Source organism: Phocoena sinus, chromosome 20 (assembly GCF_008692025.1).
Source record: "Phocoena sinus isolate mPhoSin1 chromosome 20, mPhoSin1.pri, whole genome shotgun sequence".
Classification (NCBI taxonomy): domain Eukaryota; kingdom Metazoa; phylum Chordata; class Mammalia; order Artiodactyla; family Phocoenidae; genus Phocoena; species Phocoena sinus.
The window spans coordinates 656,659-681,083 of NC_045782.1; the positions used below are offsets into that span (position 1 = coordinate 656,659).

At 59.6% G+C, this 24,425-nt stretch overlaps 3 protein-coding genes across 6 annotated transcripts in view; 1 reads left to right on the forward strand and 2 right to left on the reverse strand.

The window, feature by feature from the left end:
- The first annotated feature begins 1,971 nt into the window (after positions 1–1,971).
- MED9 (mediator complex subunit 9) lies at positions 1,972–10,802 on the forward strand. The gene is made up of 2 exons (XM_032616462.1): positions 1,972–2,246; positions 9,187–10,802. Exons 1-2 carry the CDS (start codon positions 2,026–2,028, stop codon positions 9,401–9,403), a joined length of 438 nt encoding a protein of 145 aa, XP_032472353.1. The 5' UTR covers positions 1,972–2,025; the 3' UTR covers positions 9,404–10,802.
- Positions 10,803–10,921: 119 nt separating this feature from the next.
- Positions 10,922–14,112, reverse strand: RASD1 (ras related dexamethasone induced 1). The gene is made up of 3 exons (XM_032616461.1): positions 13,992–14,112; positions 13,261–13,600; positions 10,922–13,041 (listed from the first exon to the last, which is right to left on the reverse strand). The coding sequence occupies exons 2-3, from the start codon at positions 13,544–13,546 to the stop codon at positions 12,497–12,499; spliced, it is 831 nt and encodes a 276-aa protein (XP_032472352.1). The 5' UTR covers positions 13,547–13,600; positions 13,992–14,112; the 3' UTR covers positions 10,922–12,496.
- Positions 14,113–16,824: 2,712 nt separating this feature from the next.
- Positions 16,825–24,425, reverse strand: part of PEMT (phosphatidylethanolamine N-methyltransferase) — a 47,470-nt gene continuing 39,869 nt past the window's right edge. For 3 of the 4 annotated variants that reach the window (XM_032616459.1, XM_032616460.1, XM_032616457.1), the window contains exons 5-8: positions 22,030–22,175; positions 20,190–20,301; positions 17,397–17,473; positions 16,825–17,095 (exon numbers count right to left, since the gene is read on the reverse strand). In XM_032616459.1, coding sequence (XP_032472350.1) covers positions 16,851–17,095; positions 17,397–17,473; positions 20,190–20,301; positions 22,030–22,175 — 580 coding nt within the window. In that variant the 3' untranslated portion in view covers positions 16,825–16,850. The remainder of the gene's footprint in view (positions 17,096–17,396; positions 17,474–20,189; positions 20,302–22,029; positions 22,176–24,425) is intronic. The other variant, XM_032616458.1, reaches the window with a different exon arrangement.

Genomic DNA, 24,425 nt, shown 5'->3' on the forward strand with positions numbered 1-24,425 from the left:
GTATTTTTCTGACATCCAACATTTTTCTTGCCAATGTTATGAGGTCAGCTTTACCCTTTACCACTAGTTATATTAACTATTTTTAGGGCAAACTGTCAATGCACCCTACTCATTCCTGCTTCCTACATTTTCAATTTATTTTCTTTAGCCATATCTATTTATATCTGAAGTGTTTTTTTTTTTAAGAGATGTCCTCATTATTCTGCCAACGATGAAGTCAGGGCTTGTAATGAAGTTATAAACACACTGGGAGGGAAAGATGACATGTGATTTCAATGGGGAGATTGTGGATGAACTTTGGATTCTTTTTCTGATTCTGAATAAAAACCTCACTTTAACATTTTGAATCATACAGTCACAGAACTGGTAGGGACCTGAGGTGTCCTCTGTGTTGGTTAAGACCATGGGTTTTGTATCAGGCAGGTGTGTGACCCTGGGGCCAGAATCTACCATCTATAAAATGGTGATACTAACATCTACCTTCTAGAGCTTTTTTGTGGATTAAATGAGATGACTGCGCTCTGTTCCTTGTACCTACTTTTGATCCACAGTAGTTGTGGTAATTACTATTATTATACCGTCATTATCTCCCCAGATGACTCCAAGGGGGTGCAGTCTCTTCAAGCCCATCTAGTCCTGTCCCAGCAGGACCTTCCTCCTTGTTCTCCACCAGGACCCCTGAACTTTCCCCCTGGGGGAGAGGCCCATGGTTAGCAGGCCACCCCCTCCCCGTGCTCGCCCTGTGGGGTGCCCCGGGCAGTTCTTACAAGAAAGCTGTGCTGAGGCCCGCTACCAAAGCGCCCCTCAGCACACCCTCCGACCTCCCCACTTCCTTCAACACTCTTCCTCCCCTAGGACCTGCCTCCACAGACGCCTCCAGATGCATCTGAAAATATCACTGTTGAGGCTTTCCTTGGGACCAGCCACCTTGCTCTTAAGTGCTCTTGCCAATGACTGTGGACCCCTTGCCTCTCCAAAGCCACTGAGGAAGGGCAGGGCTTTCCTAGCCAAGCTTAGGATGCATGTCCCCATTGCCCAGAAACGTATCACACAGCCCCACATCATGGCTCGGGAGGACTCGTTTTGGGCACCGTAACCACAAACCCAGGAGAAGTCCCCACTTTGGCCTAAGATAGCAGGGAGTGAGAGCTCATGCCAAGGACACCTTCAGAGATCAGCCACGTGTCTGAAGTTGGAAAGTAGTTTAGCTCTGCCATGACCCTGAACTCAAGAAGATTTTAGAGGTGAGCACACTGACACCCAGGGGCTTAAGGAGTTGGCCTACAGGTACGGAGAATACCTGACGTTGACTTCCCCCTCGGATACGATGTTTATTCCTGGCACTAATACCCTTCGGCAATCCCCGCTCGTGTTGAAGTTGAGACAGCCTCCCACCCCCACCCCCACAGTTAGCACAGCGTGTGTCATCCAGAAGATAAGTGATAATATAATTATGATAATAATTAAGCGTTCAGTTATTAGGCCCTCGCAATTTCTTTGTTTCTGCGTCCTTAGGGCGGGCTCAGGGCCTCTCCCCTGGAGGCTTCTGCGCAGGTGGGAACCCTGGGCCCTTCCCCTCGGATTCTCCACGCTCGCGGGCCCAGGGTCTGACACCTGCAGGTGCCCGGCAGGTGCTGTCCCCTCTTCGCGAGGCCTTATTTATCTCAAGTCTTCTTGTGCTGGTTGCTTTTGGACCCTCTTTGTAACGTGAATAGAAATAAGATGTTATTCCTGAAGTACGCCTATTTCTGACTATTGAAAATTTTAGCTGTCTCAGGCACAGCCAAATCCAGGCCAACCCGGACCCTCCTGCCGCCTGTTGCCTAGTAACGACCGCCCTGGCCCCGCCCCACGCCCTGGCCCCGCCCCACGCCCTGGTCCCCGCCCCGCGCCCTGGCGCGCGAGCTCACAGCCTCCCTCCAGGTCCCGCCCCCGCGGCGCACAGTGGTGACGTACAGAGTCCGAGACACTTCCGGCGCGCTCGGCCGCCGGCCCCGTTAACCGGCTCCGTGGGTCCTGGGCGCCATGGCTTCTGTGGGGGTGTCTGTCGGCCGGCAGGCCGAGGATGCGCTGCAGCCACCCGCAGAGCCGCCGCTGCCCGAGACGAAGCCGCTGCCGCCTCCGCAGCCGCCGCCGCCGGTCTCCGCGCCGCAGCCGCAACCGCCGCCGAGGCCTCCGTCCCCGGCCGGCGTGAAGGCGGAGGAGAACTGCTCCTTCCTCCCACTGGTTCACAACATCATCAAATGGTAAGGCTCGGGGGGGGCCAGCCCGCAAGACCCCCGCTGCCAGTCACATTTCCGAGCTCCGGGGGCGCCCCGCGGTACAAAGGAGGAGGCCGACCTGGAGGGGAGCGGCCTCACCGAGACCACCCCCCAGTCGTCCCAAGAGTTCAGCAGACTCTGGCCCTGGGAGTTGCTAGGCCCCGTGCTGGCAGGCCCCGCTACGGTCAGACCACTCGTGTGCAGCCTGGTGGCCTGAAGCCAGTCAGGCTTCTCTGAGCCTGTTTTCTCACCTGTAATTAGGGGTATAGTACTCACTTCGGCGTCTTTCCCAACAGATCCAACAGATGTGTATCATATTCCGTGTGTGGCACACTGCTAAGTGCTGTGGGGTGTACAGGTGAAAGGGCAGACTTTTCACCCCCACGTTGGTAACCAGTTAGAAGGGAAAACGTCGTGAGAGAGAATAACCCATAATGCAAAGGGATTATAGGGGTGATGATGGGAACATTACAGGAAACGGGTGCTGGCCGTCTGCCAGCGCTTACGGTGCCCTAACATGGTGTCACGGGATGATTGTCTCCTTTTGGCCAGTCTTCAGGTTACCTAACTTTTCAAACTGACCCTTAGAAGAAACACACACACACACAAACCCAAAATCTTCCCAATCCCTACATTTGCCCAAATTATTTTTTTACCGTTATTTATGATAAACAAAGTGTAAACCCCTGGGCTTAACATTTTTATTCAGCCATTAAAAACCAAAACAAAGTAAATTACAACAAAGTTACTTTTACAGTAACATTCAAGTGAACATCAGTTGTGGTCCTGGATGTTTTGCTGAAATGGAATTGCTACTCACAACATGAAAATATTGTTACTGGCCCAGCTGGGTCTTTTTTTGTGTGTGTGGTACGCGGGCCTCTCGCTGTTGTGGCCTCTCCCGTTGTGGAGCACAGGCTCCGGACGCGCAGGTTCAGTGGCCATGGCTCACGGACCCAGCCGCTTCGAGGCATGTGGGATCTTCCCAGACTGGGGCACGAACCCGCGTCCCCTGCATCGACAGGCGGACTCTCAACCACTGCGCCACCAGGGAAGCCCCCAGCTGGGTTTTGTTCTTTTTTTTTTTTTGGTTGGGTTGGGTCTTCGTTGCTGCACGCAGGCTTTCTCTAGTTGCCGTGAGCGGGGGCCACTCTTCGTTGCGGTGCGTAGGCTTCTTATTGCGGTGGCTTCTCGTTGCAGAGCACGGGCTTCTAGGCACGCAGGCTTCAGTAGTTGTGGCACGCGGGCTCAGTAGTTGTGGTGCATGGGCCTAGTTGCTCCGCGGCATGTGGGATCTTCCTGGACCAGGGATTGAACCCGTGTTCCCTGCATTGGCAGGCAGATGATTAACCACTGCGCCATCGGGGAAGTCCCTCCACCGCTTTTCAAACAGCTGCAAAGCATTTGTTCTCACAGTAGACCTTGACTTCATCTGGCTTCACTTGGTGCGAACATACTGTTTATCGAGTAAGGCAGACTGTTCTGTCCTCATGAGCCTGTGATCGTCAAGTAGCACTTCTAGGCTGCAGTGACATGGCAAACGCAAACACAAATGCAGACCCTGCAGTCCCAGGGCAGTGCTTGATTATAAAAGCGTTATCCAGATCAACCCAAATATACTTATTCTGGTTTTAGGGAAAATATGGAAAAATGAAAATACATGGTGTATATTCTTGCATGCTGATAGAGCAGTTGGGTTGGGCTGGACTCAGAGATCGAGAAGTAACGTACACGAGAGAGAACATGGGCTTTGAAGTCAGATAGCCTTGAATTCGGGTCTGCCCGCTGACGCTTGCTTGCCTTGTAATCTTAGTAAATACGTAGCCTTTCTAGGCCTTAATTTTTTTATCTCTAATATGTGAATAATAATAATAATGAACTTCAAATGGTGGGTTCAGGTGATAGCTTTATGATGTACTGACCTTGGTGAAACAGCTGCTCTGAGCCTCTTTTCTCTTGTGAACGGGGACTAGCAATACTTAAGTCATAAGGCTGTTGTGAGGAGTCTCAAGAGCGTCCTCCTGTGAAAGGTGGCGGGTTGGCCACATGTGTTTGTCTCTGTTCCCTCTGAAAGCACAGTGAAGACTGGTTTTAAAGCATAAAACCGAAGAGGACAGGAGAGGAGATGATTGCCACAAAGCGATGGCCAAGGGCCAGTCCACCTCCCAGTGCCGGGAGCAGCCCGGAGCAGCTGCCTTTGGCCGTGGCCCCCTCCAAATCCCAGGAGATGGCACTGCCAGGGACCCCTGGTGAAGGGGGACTTAGAGCAGGAGGATTACCTGAAAGGCCGTTTGGACACGGACCCCCTCAGTCCGCTCCCTGATGCAAGCACACAGTGACGACCCTTCCACCTCAGCAGACAAGTAAAGGCGCACACTTTCCCAAGGTTGTTTTTAGGAAAGAGTCAGCTGGAGAGTGTCTGGACTGGGGGACACCAGGCATACTGCAGGACCTGAGGGAAGGGAGCCGTCCTGAGGAGAGGGCTGAGAGCAAGTCCACAGACTGGGTGTTGAGACCCAGCCCCCGCCTTCACCACCCCCACCCCCGGCTTCTAGACTGGCAGCCAAAGAAAACAGACTCTCCCGGGTGTCCGATCCCGACACACAACCCCAGAGACATTGAACTTAGTTCACTGTAAGAAAGTAGAACATCACTCGTACTCAAGAGTTTCCATTCAGCCTTTTAGTGTTTCACTGTTTGGGTTTTTAATATTCTTCAGTATTTATTTATACCCCATTTTTTACTAAGGGATATAAAACAGTTATATTTTCTGTTGCCTTCAGCTTCCCCCTCCCCATCTGATCCAAATTGTAATAATCAGCATTTTCCTTATTGTAAGGTTACATCTTTTTCTTCCTTCACTCAGCATGGTGGAAGCAGTGTATTATACATGTAACCCAAATAGTGTTTACTCTTAAACACGTGGTTGGACAGCCAAAGCCACTAAGCATGAGAAGAAAACCCCAAGTAGGGGCTTCCCTGGTGGCGCAGTCGTTGAGAGTCCGCCTGCCGATGCAGGGGACGCGGGTTCGTGCCCTGGTCTGGGAGGGTCCCACATGCCGCGGAGCGGCTGGTCCCGTGAGCCATGGCCGCTGAGCCTGCGCGTCCAGAGCCTGTGCTCCGCAACGGGAGAGGCCGCAACAGTGAGAGGCCCGCGTACCGCAAAAAAAAAAAAAAAAAAAGAAAACCCCAAGTAAAAAGGACGGGACTGAGCAGCAGAGTGGAAATCCAGTGCGCACAGAGAGAAGGGAGGTGCTGTGAGCCTGAGGAAAGGCTGGGATCTGATTTTAAACACTGTGTCTCGGCATTTGTTTGAGCTGCTAGGCTACTGAGGGTCAGGGCAGTGAGGGGGAGGAGGCCTCGTGGAGCCTGGAAGGGTCAGAAGACTTGTTGGGGGAGATGCCAGCTGCATGTCTAGAAGTATGAAAGGGAGGGGAGGTGGGTGGGGTAGGACAGGCTGCCGAGAAACATCCCTGACCCGTGGGGGGTCCGCGGTCAGTTTGGTGGAGCTGGAGCATAAATCCAAGGTAGGGAGGGAGTCCTGGTTGTCAGGCTGGTCTCACTTAGTGGAATTACCCATCACCACGGGTACTTAAACCTTTGCAGGTCCCCCCGGGCGTGTTGGATGTGGCAGAGGCAGGTTGGGGGGCCTCACGCTGGGTCGGCCTTCACGTTCACTTGGGGCGCGAGGCTGGAGCTGGCCCAGGGGTCATCGAGGCCGGTCAGCAGGACCCCAAGCCCGCAGGGCCTCTTCCCACACACATGCCGGTTCCAGTCCGCCCGGCAATCCGCCAGCCGCGGCCTGGCCTTGGGTCCTGATGGCCAGGAGGTGACCCCACGACTCGCCTGCAGTAGCTCTGCCCGTCCCTGTCTTCTTCTTTGCCGAATCCGAGTGAAAAGGCCAAGTGCCCAGATAGGGATTGTTGGTAGGCTGTTTGGAGGAATTCTCTCTTGGGAGGAGAGCACGGATCCCAGGAGGTCGGAGGCTGTTTGTGGTGGTCCTGAGGTTGTGCGTACACACACACGCACACAAACACACAGAGTGTGAACTTGCCTGGGAGCCGAGGAGCCATCTGAAGTTTTTGAGCTCAGGCCTGGGTTTTGTAAAGCTAGATGGGACAGAGGGTTTTAGGAGGGGGAAAGGACTGGGTCCACAGGAATAGTGGGAAGAGGTGCAGGGGTGCCCTGAGGCGGGTGGCAGGTGGAGTGGCTGTGCTGGAGGGGGGGCGGGGGACGGTGGGGCACACGGCACACGGGGGTATAGGTGTGGGATGTCATCGCCATTTGGATTGCAGGCGATCAGTTGCAAACATGCGCGTACCTATCAACAGCCAAGTAATCTAGCCGTATTATCGTGTACATCTTAACATGGACAGACATCCAAGGTGCATGTTACGTGAAGAAAGCAAGAATCAGAACCATGTGTGTAGTGTGGCCACAGTTTTGTCAAAACAACCTGAAAAGTATGTGTGTGTTTGTGTGCTACTGACTATCTTAAAGCGATATTAAACAATATGCACCACGTGTTACCAGAGCTTACCTGGGACAAGGGATTAGAGGGACTTCCCTATTGTAAGCCTTGGTTGTCTGTCATTAAACATTCTTTTCCCTCAAGCCCTGTAACTGTCGTAACTTAAAGGCCCTACTATTTTAGAAAGATGCCAGCCACTGACATTAGTGTGGGGAGAAGACTGGTCCCAGGGCCGGTCGGCGAGGAGGACATTGGGGGTGTGGGGACATGGGGCCGGAGGTTTTGAGGAGGAAGAAATAGTTTCCCATTTCTTTCCCGAGTCGGATGCCACCAAGAGACCAAAGAAATGCCTCTCGGATTTGGGAGGACGTGACTTCAGTGACCTGGTGGTTCCTTCGGCTTCTGAGTCACCAGTGGACACACCTGCCCAGCTGACACCAGTTTGCACCTGCAAGTGAAGCATCGTTCTTAGGCTTACCCGCTAGAACTGTGTGGTGTGCCCGAGCCCGTGTCTCCCACCGGGCGCCGCCACGCATCACCCGGGCCTGCCCAGAGGACCGGCAGGAAGTGGCCCGTCACTCGAGCCATGCGGTGGTGTCCTGAGCGCCCTCACCTTGCCCTGGTTTGTGGATTTTGTGCTTCTCCACCCATCCTGGTCTCCTTTGTTTCCTTCTGAGTCAGGTGCCGACCAGCACTGGCCACAGAGGCGGGCCCCCTGGAGCTCCCGCTTGCTCTCTGGTACCCAGGCCATCTCTTCTCTCGGCTGGAGTCAGGGTCCCGCTGCCTCCGCCTCAGGCAGCCTCCCAGCTCAGCTTCCCTCCGGGTGGGCTTTATAAATGGCTCCTAATCTCCTCCCCTCCCTTTTTTTTTTTTGCATTTTTTTATCGAAGTCTAGTTGATTTACAATGTTGTGTTGATTTCTGCTGTACGGCAGTGATTCAGTTACACATATATGTACATTTTTAATATTCTTTTCCATTATGGTTTATCATAGGAGACTGAATATAGTTCTCTGTATTACACAGTAGGACCTTGTTATTTACCTAATTTTTATTTTATATATTTTTGTTTGTTTTTACCTTGTCCTTTGAGACTTGTGTGATGTAAATCAGTTTTCTTAAAACTATATTTTAATTTCAAAACTCCCTTGGGACTTAAATTCGTAACGATGTGTTAGCACGTATGCCATCCAAGTGGAACGACTTCAGAAGCCCAAGTGGTGTCTGTCCAGGGTTGTAGATCTGAGCTGAGACATAAAAGAATTAGAATATAAGGTGCTCCCTCGAAGCTTGGGTAAGGTGTACCACTGATGGCGTGTGCAAATTGAGGGCCTCAGATGACAAGAGGAAATGTTTGGTTGGCCATTCATGCCCTAGAATAAACCATTGATTCTCCAAATCTTGCTTCCACGTTCAAGCTATTGATAAATAGTGAGCAGGCCTGGTGCATCTCATTTGTCGGGAATGAGCTGTAACCGGTGGATCACCAGGAAAGATGGATATTCTGTCTGCGTAAGCAGAGAAATGATTAATAAGAAACATGAACTGGCACCATCTGGGTAGAAATTTCCCATCAGGGATGAACGTTTATTAAAAAAAAATAAACGATCATTGACAGTTTTCCCCTGTCACGCTACTCAGTGGGTGACTTTGAAAACAGCCTGTGAATCAGCTTTTAGATTTTAGTCTCAACTGCCTTGTTTTCAGAAGCTCATCCATCCATCTACTAACTTTTAAAAAATTTAGAGGAGCGACTGACAGGCCGTTTCTTTGATCGTAGGTGAAGGTTTTTGTTCTTGTTTGCTTTTAATTTAGTCATGACAGGGAGCATGGATCTCTGGGCAGCTAATAATAGCGGTGAGGTGAAGAGTACGATCCTGCCTTTAAAGTGAGCGTGACCGGAAGGCGAGGGATTTACACGAGTGTGGTGGGAGAGGACGGGTACCTGCTGAAAATTTTCCAGTAGCTTGTAACTAGTTTAAAATTTATGAAAAGCTCTGTGGAAATTAGGATGTAAACAGGTTCAAGCATCTGAACATCAGCTCAAATTATCTCTTGCTCGTCGATAGTCTCCCGATTGGCCTGGAATGTCTCAAATTAGAAATGTGGTATGTCAGCAAGTGTCACTTGCCGTTTGTTACATGACATTGGTCAGAGTTTTTCGTTCATTCAGCAGACACTTAGGAACTTATTTGCCAGGCGTCCACTCTTTCAGCAAATGTGCCTGGGCTGGGGAAGCAGCTCTGCGGGAGGGCTCGGCGCCCGGCGGGCACCTGCTGGGGGCTGGGGGTGCCGCCTGCACTACGGCTGCACGGGCAAGAATCCGCCCCGTCGCCCGGGCGCACAGCCCAGCCCAGCGCAGCCGGGGACACAGGCGACAGGCGTTCGGACGCGGGGATGCGAGGCTGGAGCTGCCTGGGCTGCTGGTGCTAACACCTGCCCTCTGCCTCCGCAGCATGGACAAGGACAGCCCTGATGTCCAGCAGGACCTGAACGCCCTCAGGACCAAGTTCCAGGAGATGCGCAAGGTGGTCGGCGCCATGCCTGGCATCCACCTGAGCCCCGAGCGGCAGCAGCAGCAGCTGCACCGCCTCCGCGAGCAGGTCCGGACCAAGAACGAGCTCCTGCAGAAGTACAAGAGCCTGTGCATGTTCGAGACCCCCAAGGAGTAGATGAGCTGGCCCCCGGGACGAGGCGGGCACGGGCCTCCCGTCTTCCAGCCCTGTGGAGGGGGTCTCTGGTACTGCCTGCTTAGCTGAACGTGGCCCTGACTGCGGAGCGGTGTGTGTGCTGGCCTCCCTGGGCGTCCTTGTGTACTGTCCCCGCGGTCCAGATGCATAATGACTGTGTGCCTGCCGCCGGAAGGAGGAGGGCTCCTGAGGCCGGGGGGGGCGGGGCCGCGGCCCGGCCTTCGGGCTGCGCTGGCAGATCCCGGGGCAAAGCAGGACGGGAGGCGGCTGCCCTCTGCCCCTCCCCTCCGCTCGCGGCCCCGGTGGTGGGTATCCAGGTAGCCAGCGTTGAGTGAGCAGCAGGGTGCGTGGAGTCCACTGGACAGTTAGGCGTGCGCTCACATGGCGAGGGTTTAGGATAGACAAAGGCCTTGGGAGGACGGCCCTGTTCCTAAAGACTTGAGGGTGGCTTTTTGCTCTGGAATATTTGTTTCCTTCTGTGTTTGAGGGGTGGGTGTCACTGTCCGTGGGCTGCCCACCCAGGGCCCTGCCGGCAGCCCTGCCTCCAGGTTCCTGCCTCCCACGTGTGGGTGGGTGGCAGAGGCTCTTGCTCCTCTGTCCCTTGTCACCTTCAGGCAGCTCGTTTAGCCATTTCATGCCCAAGAATGGCCAGACCGCCTCAGGCCACGTGGTCTCCAGGTGAACAGACCCCTTCCAGCTTCTCAGAGTCCTGTTCCTGGTTTAGCGCGGCTTCCCCTCTGGCCTCACTGCGCGCAAACAGGCGGCCACGATGTGCCCTCCGCTCAGAGCCCCTCGGGGTGGGGAGAACTCACCTGGCAGTCGTGCGGCCAAGGCCTGGTTCATAGATGCTTATAAACACCTTTGTTTCACCTAGACGGACGTTGTGTTAGTGTGACCAGACTGAGGTAAGAGCATCTCTTTCCTTCGCCTCTGAAGGATGCGGGACAGACGGGCTCATAACCTGTGCTGACCGAGTCGGGGGCTTAACAGCTGCCTGCCAGTTGGCAGGAATGTAGGTTGAAGATATTTTGAGCAGGGGTTCTGTCCATGTCAGGCGTGCAGGGGGGTGTCAGGTTTCAGCGGCCTTGCCCAGAGGCGCAGGCTCTGAATTTAAGTGGGTGTCACCTGTTAGTCCAGCTCTACCCTGGGGCTGTTATCAACTGAATCAGTTATTTTCTTGACGTTTCAGAGTAGTGTGTGGGCCGGTTTTAAGGCTCCGACCAAATACTGTGGGACAGGAAGCTCAGAAACACCAGGCGGCCGGGCTCTCCCGGAAGGCTGCGGCGGACACGGGCTCCTCATGGGCCTCTCCTGTGCTCCAGAGTTGTGACTTGTGACACTTTTCAAGCGTGTGATTAAAAGAACTTGTGCTGTGCTGTCAGGACGTCTTGGGTTTGTACTGAGAAATTCACAGTAGGACCTCCCCTTCGGATAGTTGAGAGGAAAACCTCTGCTTTGCTCAGAGGAGACAGAAGGGACTGTGGGCACCTCCACTCTGTGCCCCCGCGCCAGCCCCCAGCACACACAGCCACATCAGCTAGACCAACGTGAACATGGGCTGACCCTCCCGGGAGTGGCATCCATCCCCAGGGTGCAGCTGGCCCGGGGGCCCCCGGGGCTGCCATTCCTCCTCTCAGAGGTGGGTTGGGCCCTGGTGGTGGGCAGTCCCCCAGAACGGTTGAAAGCCCTCCCCGGGACAGCACTGACACCTCACTTGGATGCCTGTTGGCGGGCACCACGTAAGACGTCGCCCGTGGCCCTCACAGCAACCCCAAGCGGAGGCGTCTGCTCTCTGTATTTCACGGGCGGAGAATTTGGGGCTTGGCAGGCGTCACTTGCCCCAGGCGTACACAGTTACAAGTGGCAGAGAGAGCTGGGTCCCGAGTTGGGACTGGGTGCCCTCAACTGCTGAGGGAGGGGGTGCTGGACCCCAAGTGGGTGGCGAGCGCTTCCTGGAGCCGGAGGGGCCGGGGCTGCTCATTGTGACTGGATCCAGGTGGCTACATGGCAGAGCCTGAAGCCGACTCAGGATGAGGGTCCTGCACAGAAGAGGGCCCGAGGGACCCCTTGAACTGTCTGCGGGTTCCAGGTTTGGTGACACTTTGTTGCCCTGGGCCTGTGCTGAGTATAGGATGGCGCTGGCCGGTCCCGGAGGCCCTTGGGGCTGGGCTAGTGGGCAACCTAGGCAGGTAAACAGCTGGAAAGATGCATCTCTAGGAAGGACCCTGAAGTGCTTTGTTTTTGTCCTGGCGTTCTGAGGAGTGGCTCCCCAAACGGAAAGGCATCCAGTCCAGCTGGAACTTTTGTGGAGCCTTTTCTCCCAGGAGGGCTGGAGCTGTGTTCAGAAAGCCAGGATTATTTTCCAGCTCTGGGGAAGGGGAGTCTAATTCCACAGAAGTAGAAACCCGCCTCTCCCTTCTCCCCCTTTCCCCCTTCCCCCTATTTCGAAAAGCAGAGGAAGCATGGTTTTCCATTTTAAGTTATTTTATTTTATATTAAAAAACCAGTGACAAGACTAACTTCAAAGGTAAGGTTTTGTTCGCGTCAGGCGGCGACACCAGAACTACCATAAAGTGCAAGTCCTCTGTTCTGCTTTGTGCAGTAGCGTACACGTGTAAACAAGGCACTCCCTAGGTCGGACCCGCCCTCAGTTTTCAGGCCAGCTGTCGTGGCAACCCCCAATCACAGATAATGCCCCGTTTTGTCCTGGCCCTCCAGCTGGCAGGACCCATTTCTGAAAGCCCAGTGGTGGCTGATTAACTCCCATTCCCACCCCCATTCTTAGGTCTTTGTGAGAAACAAGGCAAATTCAACCTCTGCTGGGCGGGTGGGGCTAGCGGGCGCCTACGGGGGATCGGACGTGGCGGGAGCCCGGGCTCAGCTAGCTCTTTTTCCTTCCAGAGCAGATAATGGTCCCTTCTCGGTTTCTTTGAGTCTCCCCAGTGAACAGGCTGGAGTGCTGGGAAGGAAGACGCCCGTCCGCGCGCGCACGCGGCTCGGGACGCACGGCCCGGACACTTGACTCTTGGACAAGAGGGTCTCCTGAGGCTCTGCGTCCGCGCGGGGCGGGAGTTCCTAGCTGATAACGCAGCGTTCCTTGTCCTTGGTCTGGCCGCCGCCGCTGGCCTTCTCGCGGATGTACATGAGATCGCTGTGCACGCTCGGCCTGCGCGCCCAGGGCGCCAAGATGCCGAAGGCGTCGTCCTGGTCGCCGCCCGCTCGCCGCAGCCTCTTGCCCCGCAGCGCCTTCTTGTGCAGCGTCTCGCAGTGCTGCGCCGATACCCGGCGGTGCAGGTCCGGGCTCATCTCGCGCGGCAGGTTGGCCATGGCGAAGAGCGCGTGGAACATCTGGTCCAGGCGGCTGTTCCTCTTGGCCGAGATCTCGAAGTAGGCGCAGCGCTGGGGGTCGGCGCCCACCAGCTGCTCGATCTCGCGCTGCTCCACCTCGCGGTAGAAGTCCCGGTCCCCTTTGTTGCCACAGATGACCAGGGGCACGTCCACGTTCTCCTTGGTTTTGTTCTTGAGGCAAGACTTGGTGTCGAGGATCTGCCGCTTGAGCCTCTGCACCTCCTCGAAGGAGTCGCGGTTGTCCAGGCTGAACACCAGGATGAACACGTCTCCTACGGGGAGCAGAAAAGGAGAGGGTGAGGGCAGCCGCCAGGGGACAACTTAAGCGGGCTGACTTCGGGGCCTCTCGACGCCGGGGCTCCGGCCGCCGCGAGGGTCGCGCCGAACTCTCCGCGGCCGCGCCTCCAGCCCAGGCGTCCGGGGACGAGGGGTCCCCGGCACTGCGGCGGCGCGCTCCCTCCCCTGCCCGCTGCCCGGCCGTCCCGGCTCACCAGTGAGGATGGAGAGGCGCCGCATGGCGGGGAAGGGGTGGTTGCCGGACGTGTCGAGGATGTCGAGCTGGTAGATCTCGCCGCGGATGCAGTAAAACTTGCGGTGGAAGTCCTCGATGGTGGGCGTGTAGGCGTCCTCGAAGCGGCCAGTGAGGAAGCGCGACACGATGGCCGTCTTGCCCACCTTGGACGAGCCAAGGACCACCATGCGGTAGCAGTTCTTGGCCGGGATACTCAGTTCCGAGTCGCTCTGGCACATCTTCTTGATCATCGCGGCCAATTTCATTGAGCAGAGGGACCGCGGGGGCGGGCGCGGGGCCGCGAGACGAGCCGACTGTGGCTGGGGGAACGGGGCAGAGCGGCGCGGCTCGAGCTCGGGACGAAACCTCTGCCTCTCAGCGCCCAGCGACTGCCCTTATATGCAGCCCGCGTGGCCGCCCCGCCCCGCGCCCGCCCAGCCTCTGCGCGTCACGGTGCGCACGCTCGCGAGCCCCGCCGCGCGCTCCCTCCACCTCCGCGGGCCGCTGCCCGTTCCCGCCCGCGGGGCTCGGGAAGGAAAACGGTACAGGGTCTGCCTGCGGCTACGGGCGCGCGGACCCTTCGCTTCTCCGCTGCGCGGGGCTCAGCGGCCCTAAGGGCGTCGGGGACACAGTCCCGGCTGTGCCTCTGACCTGGGGCAAAGAACCCCCCACTCCCCTGCCACCGCAGCACTCACACGCGCACACACTCACTTTCTTTGGGACGTTTCCCCAGAGAATAACGGCACTGGGCAGCGTGATGGCATGTGCTTGCCTGGTGCTAGGCACCGCGTCCGGGCTCCGCCCATCTTCTCACCAGCTCTGCGAACTGGCCCAGCGTAGGCCCCTTCGCGTCTCAGGCGGGTTTTGCTCCCGGGCGGCCGTGCCAGCGCGAGGTGGGCGCCGCGCGCCCCGGCCGCCAGAGTGCAGCAGAGGCCCCGCCGCCAGAACGGGGAGCCGTGAGCGCCACGCTCAGGGCTGGAGTCAGCGCAGCCAGAGCGTCCCGACCCCGCGTTCTACCGCAGGCTCAGCTTTCTCCCAACCAAAGATCCGCTGGATCCTGGCAGGGGTTTTCAGCCAGAGGTTGTCCGGTCATCTTCCTGTCGGAGACTGGAAGGACCAGAGGTTTGCCCTTAGTCAGTCTGAGGCCAATGTCCCCTCCCTTCCCCATAGCATTTTGTGCCTTTGGAGTCCCGTGGGCCAACATTCCCATTTTTATAGTTAGGGGAGCTGGTCTCGAAGCCAGAGTGAGCCTGAATGCTGTGTGGCCATCACAGCAGTCTCCGGCCTTCTCTGGACCTCGGGTTCCTCTTCTGGAAGATGGCGGTCTGGCTCTGACTGGCTGAGAACTTGCGAACAGTGTAGGGGCAGGCCCTAGTAATAACAATAGTAAATGACCCACGAGGCTGCAGGACAAACCGGGGGGCGGGGGCAGCAGGTAGATCAGTAACCAGGAGTGGGCTGCTGCCGAAAGGCTGCCGGAGCTGGCCAGCTCTGGCCTGGGAGCTCATGGAGAAGCCATCGCTCCCCGTGGTGACAGGCGAGGCACTCTGATTTGGGAGAAAGCCAGGGCTGTTCGCTGTTGCCACCCACCCATCCACGCGGTCCACGCAAGGTCGGAGCTGTGGGCAACGCTGGGGTTGCCAAGCCCGCACCCCTAGCTGTTTACGCAGGGCCTCTGGACTCTCATGGGCTTCTCGGCCAGCCCTCTATGACGAGTGATTCAGCAGAAATCTCACACCCTCTGCAGGGGGGCCAGGAGAGGTGTTTATTCCACGTATTCCATGCCAGGCATTGTTAAGGTCCTTCCTCGTGGCACCCGTGAGGGGTGGGAACTATTATTCTCTCCATTTTACAGGTAGAGAAACTGAGGCAAGGGAAGTGACTTGCCCAGGGCCCACAGCTATTAAACTGCAGGGTCCAGGGTTTGAACACAGCTCTCCCTGGGGTGGTCAGTGGGCCAGGACCCAGCCCTAGAGTCAGAGCCTCCCTCCCCCCACCCCAGGTCCGGCCCCTTCCAGCTGGTGACAGTGGTGGGTACTGAGCCCAGCCTGGGTTCTCAACCTTCGGTTCCTGGCACCTGGGCCCATCCCCACCCACAGATGCCGGGTTCTAAGACTTGTTCTCCCAGGTCAGCCAAGTTCATTAGGCCCTGAGCACACCTGTCGTTCTTTCCCCGCAGTGTGCCCCCCTCCCCCCCTTTGCATTAGTTCTAGGTTGTCCAGGTTTACGATGTTACCAGTGATCTCTCTTCCTATGCTTGAGCGCCTGCCTGTATCATTTCCTTGCAATGAAGCAATTTTCCAGCTCCAAGTGGAATGGGGAACCCAAACGTTGGGGGTGGGCTGGGGTCGGACAGCTGGACCCCAAGGCAGGAAGTGTCCACCACAGCCTGGTCTGCGGGCACAGAGTGGCTTAGAAGGTTCTTGAAAGCCGTGTCTGAGGAGTGCCGGGCGGGGCCCCGTCAGGGGGCGTGTGGAGGGGTGCTTGTGCTGAGCGCCAAGCCTGCCGCCCGGGCCCCACCCCCAGCAGCTCCTCGCCCAGAGGGTCCTGTGTCACCCCGGCCCACAGCCACACCTGACGAAGAGGGACAGGGCTGAAACGGAGATGGGTTTCCCCTCTGACCTCGCTTCCTCGGCAGTTCCCTCCTCAGCTGCGGGCCTGCTCCCATCACAGCTGACCCTCCCCACTCCGGGCCCACCCCTCACGGCGGCGTGACCCGCGGGTCAGAGGCCCGGAGGTGCTTGGTCTTGCCCTGACAGAGGGAGGGCTTAGGCCATGGGGGCCAGCACGTCCTTGAAGGGCTGGGGAGGATGTGTGTGCAGCGGTGCCCGCGGAGGGGTGAGCTTCCTGTCCCTGGAGGTATGTGAGCAGAGGCGTTGGGTTAAGATCAGCCTCTGTGCCTCCTGTGGCCCCTCGAGCCCGGGAGACCTCTGGAACCCAGACACCAAAGGGCGCCCTTGGGGTGCTCCATGGCGGGGTGGGGGCCCAGCAGCTCCGGTGCCCAGGGCGGGCACGGCTATGGCAGCCACTTCACAGGTGAGAACGCAAGGCTCAGGGCCAGGCGCCACACATAGAGTACACCCGTCTGCCATCCTGAAGGGAGGAAAGGCGAGTTCTGTGCCCTTGGAGGGCTGGGGGCCTGTGCAAGGGAGGGCCGGGCCCAAAGGCGGGTCCTGCCCCATCCCTGTGGCTCTGTGGTCAGGCCCGGCAACCTGGCCCCGGATGACCCCACAGCTGCTCCTTGTGGCCACACGAGGTCCCACGATGGGATTAGGAGAGAAATGTCAGTACCCAGAGACACCAGGTTCAGCAGGGGTGGGGGAGGGCCCAGTGCTTCCAACCCAGGAAGCCGAGGCAGGGCCCGGTCCCGCTGGCCCCCCACGAGGGGCAGAAGTGGGGTGAAGCTGGTGGCACAGGAGGCCCAAAGGCCTGGGCAGTCCCCCCCATTTGGCTGTGGATGGCGGCGCCGCTCCTGGCTCACAGGACCCCCTCCCAGACACCAGCCTGCCCCTCCCTGGCTTGGACAGACAGAGACCAAGGATGGGGCTGGGGGTCAGGCGCCTTTATTGGTCAGGGATGTGGGGGGTTGGCAGGGCAGGGGGCTCTGGGGCCACACGGTGCCTTCAGGCCCCCAAGCCACATTTCCAAGAGCACTGGACGGCCCAGGCCAGGCACCACTCTCCCCCTCCCCTCGAGGGGACGTGTGCTCGGGGCAAGCCCGAGGTGGGGACCCCCACGGAGTGGCCGCGGTCCTGTCAGCTCCTCTTGTGGGCCTGGGAGGCTTTCTGCTGGTAGATTCTCAGCGGTGAAAGGGCCTGCGGGGGTGGGGAGAGAGGCTTGCTCAGCTGGCGTCGAGGTTGACGCTGCCACCCAGGCACCCCCACCCGGCATGGACAGGGTGAGGGGGTCCGTGTGGGAGCAGGAGGGTCCAGCACCACCTGCCCGGCACCCGGGCCACCCCGTGCCTGCTCTCCAGCTGCTCGTCTGCCACCCTGACGGTGACTCGGCGTGGCCAGCTGCCCAGGCCCCAGGAAAGGCCTTGGAGGGAGAGGCAGGGCTGGTGCAGGTGACGCGGACGGTACACGGCAGCCCCGGCCCGAGATGGCGCCTACTCACTCCTCGTTACAGGATGGCGACCGTGTAGGTGAGCGCCACTACCGTGGTCCAGCAGCAGGCCGGCGGGGCTGGCGTGCCTGCGGGGAAACGCGGGTCAGGGGCAGGCCCGGGTCCAGCCTTCTCTCGGACCGGGGTTCACGGTCCGGGCCCTGACCCGCGGGACTAGCTCGCCACTGCCCGTTTGGGCCTGGCTCCCTGTCCACAGGCCTCCAGCTCCAGTCAGGAGCTCAGAACAGTGATGTGGGTGAGGACGGAATGGCTAGCCCTCCCCAAATCACTTGAATGGTCAGCGTGTCTTCTGCACAGGAGGCTTGTCCCGGTGGCAAAAACGCTCTCCTTGCCAACCAGAGGTGATGTTCTCAGCTGTTTTCCTAGAAATGGGCCCAGGGCCGCCAAAGCCAGGCGGAGCGTCCCTTGGGCCCCTTCCCGGGCTCTCTCCTGGTGACTGCTGTGGGGGCTGAGCCCCTGCATAGGACAGTTCGGGGAGGAGAGAGGTGGGTTGAGCTGGCTGGTGGAGCCCAGGAGCCAGAGGGGAACGTGAGCCCCAGGCCAGGGGCCCCGAGGCACAGGGGCTGGAAGACACACGAATACCCTTTGGGGACCCTCTGCCCTGCCCACTCCCCTCCCGCTGGGACATCACACTGTCCATCTGGGGGCTCCAGCAACAGCGAAGGGTAAGTGTCCCCTACGAAACCGCCAACTCCCGTTCCACGGGCTCCATTCAAATCAAGCTTGAGAGGCGGACTGGGCCACTTGGCCCTCGGCACTGCCACGTGGAGATGCCAAGGCCACAGATGCTTTGGGGCTGAAATGAGATCTGCCCTCCTGAGGCTCTGCTCACTGGCCCTGGCGCTGTTTCCTGAGTGGGCAGGGCTTCACCCCGCACAGCCAGGCAGCCCAGGGGCTGGGGAGGGGCAGGCTGAACCCCCCAGGGGACCTCAGGGCCAGGGCTCTGTGGCCACCATATCCCTAAGGCTGACGGCCCCTGCCTGGGAAGCTGAGTTAACTAGGCTCTACGGAGGCGAGGGTCGGGGCAGCCGGTGCCTGGTCAACCCCGACATGGGCCCTTCTCCGTTCCGTCCATGTCAAGTTTTCCCACCTTCCAGGACCTGTCGCAACCTAACAACCTATGTGGAGATGACCATCCCACACTGCAGGATGAGGAAACTGAGGTCCACAGGGACCCACATGCCAGAGCCCAGGCCTGGCCCCGAGCCTGGGGCAGGTGGGGTTGGTCCCAGGGACCCGGCTGTGCATACTGGGGAGGGGGCGTCTCACTCGGGCTGACAGGCCCAGAGAGAGAAGGCCCAGTTCCTGGTGCCCCCAGAATCCCGCTGCTCTGGGCCTTCTGGGGCTCCCACACACCTGGTTGCTTGGGTACCCGGAAGGCCCATCCGTGGGGGCCGCAGGTCGGGGACAGATGGGCTGCGGAAGGCCTGGGGCAGCCCTGCTGGGTCAGCGTCTGGCGCCCCGGGTAATGGCTTGTCTCTAATGAGCACTCAGACAGAGGGCTCCATCCCCAGCACAGCCGAGGCCCCCTCCTCATCACCGCATGGCTGCTGTCCTCCTGAGGGGTCTGTGGGAGCCTGGCCCCCCTAGGATCCCTCACATGTTCCTGAGAGCCTGGCCTGACAGCCCTGAGGAGGCAGCGACCTCTCACTTCTGGGTGCCAGGCACTGCTGGGGCACAGAGAGGACCCACTGTGTGGCTCTGCCCTTGGAGGCCCCGTCTGAGCACAGAGAAAGGACGTGAGTGTGTGTGTGTGTGTGTGTTGGGGGCATGTGGTCAGGGAGGACTTCCTGGAGGAGGGGACATCTCCAGTTGGGTTTGGAAAGACCCAAGTGGGAGGGAACATTGGGTGTGCTAGCAGGGCAGGCTGCAGGGGGACCTGCATGGGGTTTACCCTGCCAGTCTCATGTGGGAGTGGGTAAGTCGGGGATGTGAAGCCTGCCCCACTGGATCCCACTGCCTGAGTCCAGGTGAAAGGGGCCAGGCTGAAGGTAGGTGGGCAGGGTCGGAAGTGGGGCTGGGGTTGGGGGGTGTCCCGCAGACCCACACATGCCCCTCTAGCTCCTCGTCACTCAAAGCCCAGTGATTGGATCCCGGGCCACCCCCGAAGGTGGGGCTGGGAGGGGACGTCTCGCTCGCTCCAGGCCTTCCACCATTGATTCATTCCTTTGGGTCCTGTTGCCCTTCTGGTCTCTGGGAGCACTGGTAAGTAACCTTCTAGGTAAGTGGTTTTCAAGCAGAACACTTTCTACAAAAACAACTTTCTATGGAAGAAGTCCTCATCCAGAAAATGGACAAATCGGAGCTGCTCTGGGGGGCACGCGGCGTGATGCCCTGTGCCAGCCTCCTTGATGGCGGGCCGTTTGCTGGCACCCACAGCCGGCGACGCAGACGGAGGTCGGCACGGGGCCTCATCTGCAGGGTGCGGATCCCTGCAGCCTGGCCGTGGGCAGGGAGCCTCCCAGCCCAAACGTTCCAGCACCGAGTCAGCAGCCTGCAGGCCCCGGGCCAAGAACAGCTTTTAAAATTTTAATTGTTTTAAAAAATCCCAAGAATATTTTGTGACTCGTGAAAATTATGTGAAATTCTAATTTCAGTGTCCATGAACAAGGCAGTGGGGCCCCCAGCCACAGCCATTCCTTCACCTGCCTGCAGCTCGGGGACCTCCCACTCTTGTAACCGACCCCTGTTCTAGGAAGGGGACCCTGACCAGTGCCCTGGGCTCCACGGTGGTATAAGAGCTGACCCATCGCCCAGGTGGCACAGAGGGAGCCCGGGACTTACATGATGGCCCAGCCCAGGTAGTTGGCTGTGCTGCCCCAGTACATGGGGTTGTCCAGGACGCTGAATGGGAACGTGGTCACTCTGGTCTCCTTCAGGATCCCGAAGTAGTCGCCTGTGCACAGGGTGGGGAGGACGGCGGCGGGGGGGGGGGGTCACACCCTGGCCACCCCATCTCCAGGCGAAGGGGCCTGGGTCCCCAGGGGCCGAGGCCACTGAGTCTCCACGCCCACCTGCCTCTGTGCCTTTGCACACGCCGTTCCCCCCTGCCTGGGGTGCCTATTGCCTGCTCCCTGCACACCTCTCCTCTGCCATCTCCCTCAGCTCACATCCCCTCCTGTAGACCCTTCCCCCCACACTGTCCAAGGCAGGCCTGCCTGCTATTCACCGTCTCTGCCTCCATCTCCGCCCTCTGCCCCCCCCCGCCCAGGCTGCCCACCACCCCAGACCCCACCAGCCGGCCTGGAGCCGCTCACAGGGGAGCGTGTGGCCGCCCCGAGAAGCCTCCCCTAGAGGCATGAGACACAGGCACAGTGTCCGGCGCAGCACTGCTCACTAGGCCCCCTCTCCCCGACGTCCCTTGAGCTCCAGGCACAAGTAGGGCAGGAGTGGCAGCGGCGTCATCGCTGTCTGGGGACAGAGGGCTCGGGGCCGGGGAGCCGCGGGAACCTTTCTTCCTGGTGGCACAGAGACCAGCTTTGGGGTGACTCACGGAGGGAAGCGGCTGCCATGCCCTACATCCCAGAGTCTGTGGGCCCCTTGAGTTTCCACACCGTTTCTCCGCGGCGGCAGCTGGCATCTGGGCCCTTCCCCCTCCCTCCTCCAGACCCTGCGCTGCCCCAGCCTGCCGCCCTCTGCTGTGGGGCTGCTCACCCCGGCCCTCCTGACCTGAGGCAACAGCACCACCCTTCCCTCCCCCTCCACGAGGCCCACACCGTGGTCCCCCCCTCCTCCCTGCCCCCTATCCCGGCTCGGCCCCACCGGTCGCCTCCTCGTTGCTGGGAGACCACGCCTGTGGCCCCCTCCTCCCCGGGAGTGACACCTCAGTCCCCTGCATGGCTCTCGGGACACGTGCGACGTGGCCCCCAGCTGGCCTTCCACTCTGGCCCCACTGGCCCTTGCACACCAGCCACCCTGCCCTCCCGCCCGCGGCCCTGCACCTGCACACCCTCCTCTAGCACCGGGCTCCCTCCAGCTGCTGCCAGGTCCTCGCCCAAGTGCTGGTCCCCAGAGGACGACAAGTCTCATTTGCCTTCCGAGGGTCTTCTGTGGGACCCCTGCTGCAGCCCGCAGAGCCCCAGGCCGCCCCAGGCACTGCAGGGAATGGAGGCCAAGACTCCACAGCTGGCTGGGGCGAGGGGAGGAGGACCCAGGAGCCCCTCACCAGGCCGTCAGAGCCGGGTCACCTCCCTGTGCCCTGTGTGCCCGGAGGGCGCTCTCTGCGGCAGTGGCCCCCTCCCCTTCCCCCAGTCCCGGGGCTGCCCTGGCCCCTGCAGCCCCCACCCCGCCCCCGGGCTGCTCCCCTTCCCGAGCTTCCAAGCTGCTGGGAGTTGACGTCAGGAGGACATCCAGCCAGGCCAGCACTGGGCTCCCAGCCCCAAAGCACCGGAGCCGCAGGCAGTGGGGAAAGCAGAAGGCACAGCGCCCCCCATGTGTTGCCAGCTCCGGCTCGCAGCCCGCACACAGCGAACAGAAATCCCGCCCTTCCTGGCGGCCAAGCAGCTGGATGGGGTTTGAGAGCCCGGCCTCCCAAGCGGAGCAGGGCAGGCCAAGGCCTGGAGGAGCAAAGGCGGCCTGGAGCTGGTGGTAGCCGGGCCCCGGCCCCCCGCCCTGCGGGTCTTACCTAGGAAGGTCCCCGTGAAGCCCAGAGCCAGGAAACTGGAAAGGACAAACACGCCGCCCACTCCCAGGAGTGCCAGGCCCATGCGGTAGGCCAAGGGGTTGTCCAGGCTCTGCATCCTGGGTTGGCTCAGCATGGCCTGCGTGAAGCTGCGGGGCAGGGGACGGGAGAGACACGTCACTGCTGTGCAGAGGGGCCACCCTGCCCCTCCCGCCCCACCCCCCTGGGGCCCCCAGAGTAGCCGGGCCAGGAGTGTCGAACTCGGGGCAAGGCGGGTGCCGAAAGCGAGTGAAGTGGGCTGCCGGGGGGGCTGCCCGAACGACATTCAGCCCGTGAGAACAGCGGCGCCTCCTGCCCCGAACACCTCCCTGGCCCCAGCCCGCGCCAGGCAGAAGGGGTCCCAGTACGTGTTCAGTAGCCAGAGGAAAAGCAGCCCCCTCCCCTCGCCTCCCCTCCCCGCAAAGGAAGAAGGGGGGCAGGGAGAGAGGGAGAAGCGTCTGTTTGAACAGCAAACAGGACGCCGTGGGCAGAGGCCTGCATGGTGACCTGTCAAACAGTGGCACACATGTGTCAGGGCACACCTGGCCTCCGGTCACGCTGCCCACACCCCCTTCTCTCCACCCACCCCTCCTGCTGCCTGGGCTCAGGGTCACCCTGCTGCTCCAGGCTGAGCCGCTGGGATTGGCTCAGGGCCGCGCACACGCAGTGCTGTGCTAGGTGGCCGAGCCGTGCCCCACCTCCCCACCCCCAGCTCCGAGAGACCAGCAGCCTCCACCCCCTCCCCCTCTCCTATCTGCAGGCAGTGGAGTGGGAGGGGCCGGGCGTGGGCAGCAGGTGGGCCCTGGCCCAGCAGAGCCCACCTGCAGGCCCCTGGCTCCTTGGCCACCAGAGTGCTAGGGACCACGCGGCAGAGCGAGTGTGTGTGAGTGGGATGGGGGAGGCGCTCAGGCCTCCACGCAGATGACCCACTTCCGCTCAGCCCCCGCCCAGGCTGACCCCCGACCCCCAAACCTAGGGCAGCGAGGCATGCCGGGCCCCCTCTGGCCATCGCTAGGCCGCCTGCAGCCTGGTGCACCCACGGCCACAAGTTCTAGTTGGGGGCACCGCATGGCGACCCGATGGAAGTGCCGTGGGCTCGGGCAGAAGAGTGACACTGGGTTCAGACAGACCTGGGTGCCCCAGGCTCAGTTTTCACCCCTGTGATGGTGACACTGGGAGGTATGTGACCCGCTGGGCTCTGCCCACAGAGCTCAGGGACAGCTGGAGGGACAGGGGAGTGAACTGAGGGTGACACCATGAGATGAAGCAGGACAGGCACGCTGGGCGGGGCCAGAGCTGTGATCCCACGGAGGAGACGCAGTTTCTTTTGGGGTTTTCTGCGCTGGGGGTGTGAGTGGAGAGGCTCATCCATGTCTCTAGTTCTGCTTTTAAAACCTGGACTGAGCTTTTGGTCACCAATGTGACAAACCTGTCTGCATTCTGCTCCCCAGAAACCCCGGAACATGGGTGGAGGTGGGCTGGGGTGTCCCACTTGGTGCCCATTTCTATCCGCAGCCGATAAGCCCAGGGAACCCCAGCCCCTCGGGGACGTGGCCGCGACACCGTCTCAGGCTCGGGGCACTAAGCTCCCCGTTCTTCAGCCCACACCAAGCAAAACTGTCCACGAGAGTAGCATCTGACAGGCTCACTTGTGTTTTCTAACACACATTAAAATAAGCATACAACCACAAAATCAAAAAAAATGTTCACATGGGTAACATTTTCCACCTGTGAAAAATCGTGGAATTTAGGGCTCCGATGCTGTACTGATTCTGTACATTTGATCAACACATCACCTTTCCAAAGTGTTCCCCAAACCCATCACAGCTAAGAGAGGGTCTGTGGTCTTACAAATCCCCCCGGTTGGGGAAAGGAAGGGGGAGGAGCCCAGGCTGATAACCAGGCTCACCCTCCCCTGGAGGGTGGGCTGCCCTGTGAACACCAGGGGTGCCAGTACCTGGTGGTGCGAGGTCGGGGCATTTCACCGAAAATGTTACCCTGGGGCCCTTTCAAAGAGGCTTTGGAGGTCAGAGAGACTCTCCCGCTGGCCTGGAGGAAGGCGCCCGCCCTGCTGTGGGGAGGGCACAGACTCCAGAATGAGAGCCTCGGTCCTGCAGCCACAGGAGCTGAGTCCTGTCCCCCGCCCATGAACCTGGGGGAGGCCCCACCCGACCTCTATGTGCTCCCCCTGCGCCGGCTGCCCGGCCTGCTCTGCGGTGAGCTGTTCCCGTCTGTCTGCCCCATTCACTGCTCCTTCGTGCGGCCACTCAGCCATCAGGCCTGTCCTGACCGTGTCCTTGAGCAGCTCCAGCTGGACTCTGTCAGCAACGGCTGGCACCCAGATGGCCACAGGGACAGAG

Coding starts and splice junctions, on each gene's coding strand:
- MED9 (XM_032616462.1), top strand. CDS start 2,026: ATGGCTTCTGTGGGGGTGTCTGTCGGCCGGCAGGCCGAGGATGCGCTG. Junction 2,247..9,186: donor GTTCACAACATCATCAAATG/GTAAGGCTCGGG, acceptor CTGCCTCCGCAG/CATGGACAAGGACAGCCCTG.
- RASD1 (XM_032616461.1), bottom strand. CDS start 13,546: ATGAAATTGGCCGCGATGATCAAGAAGATGTGCCAGAGCGACTCGGAA. Junction 13,042..13,260: donor GCGCCTCTCCATCCTCACTG/GTGAGCCGGGAC, acceptor TGCTCCCCGTAG/GAGACGTGTTCATCCTGGTG.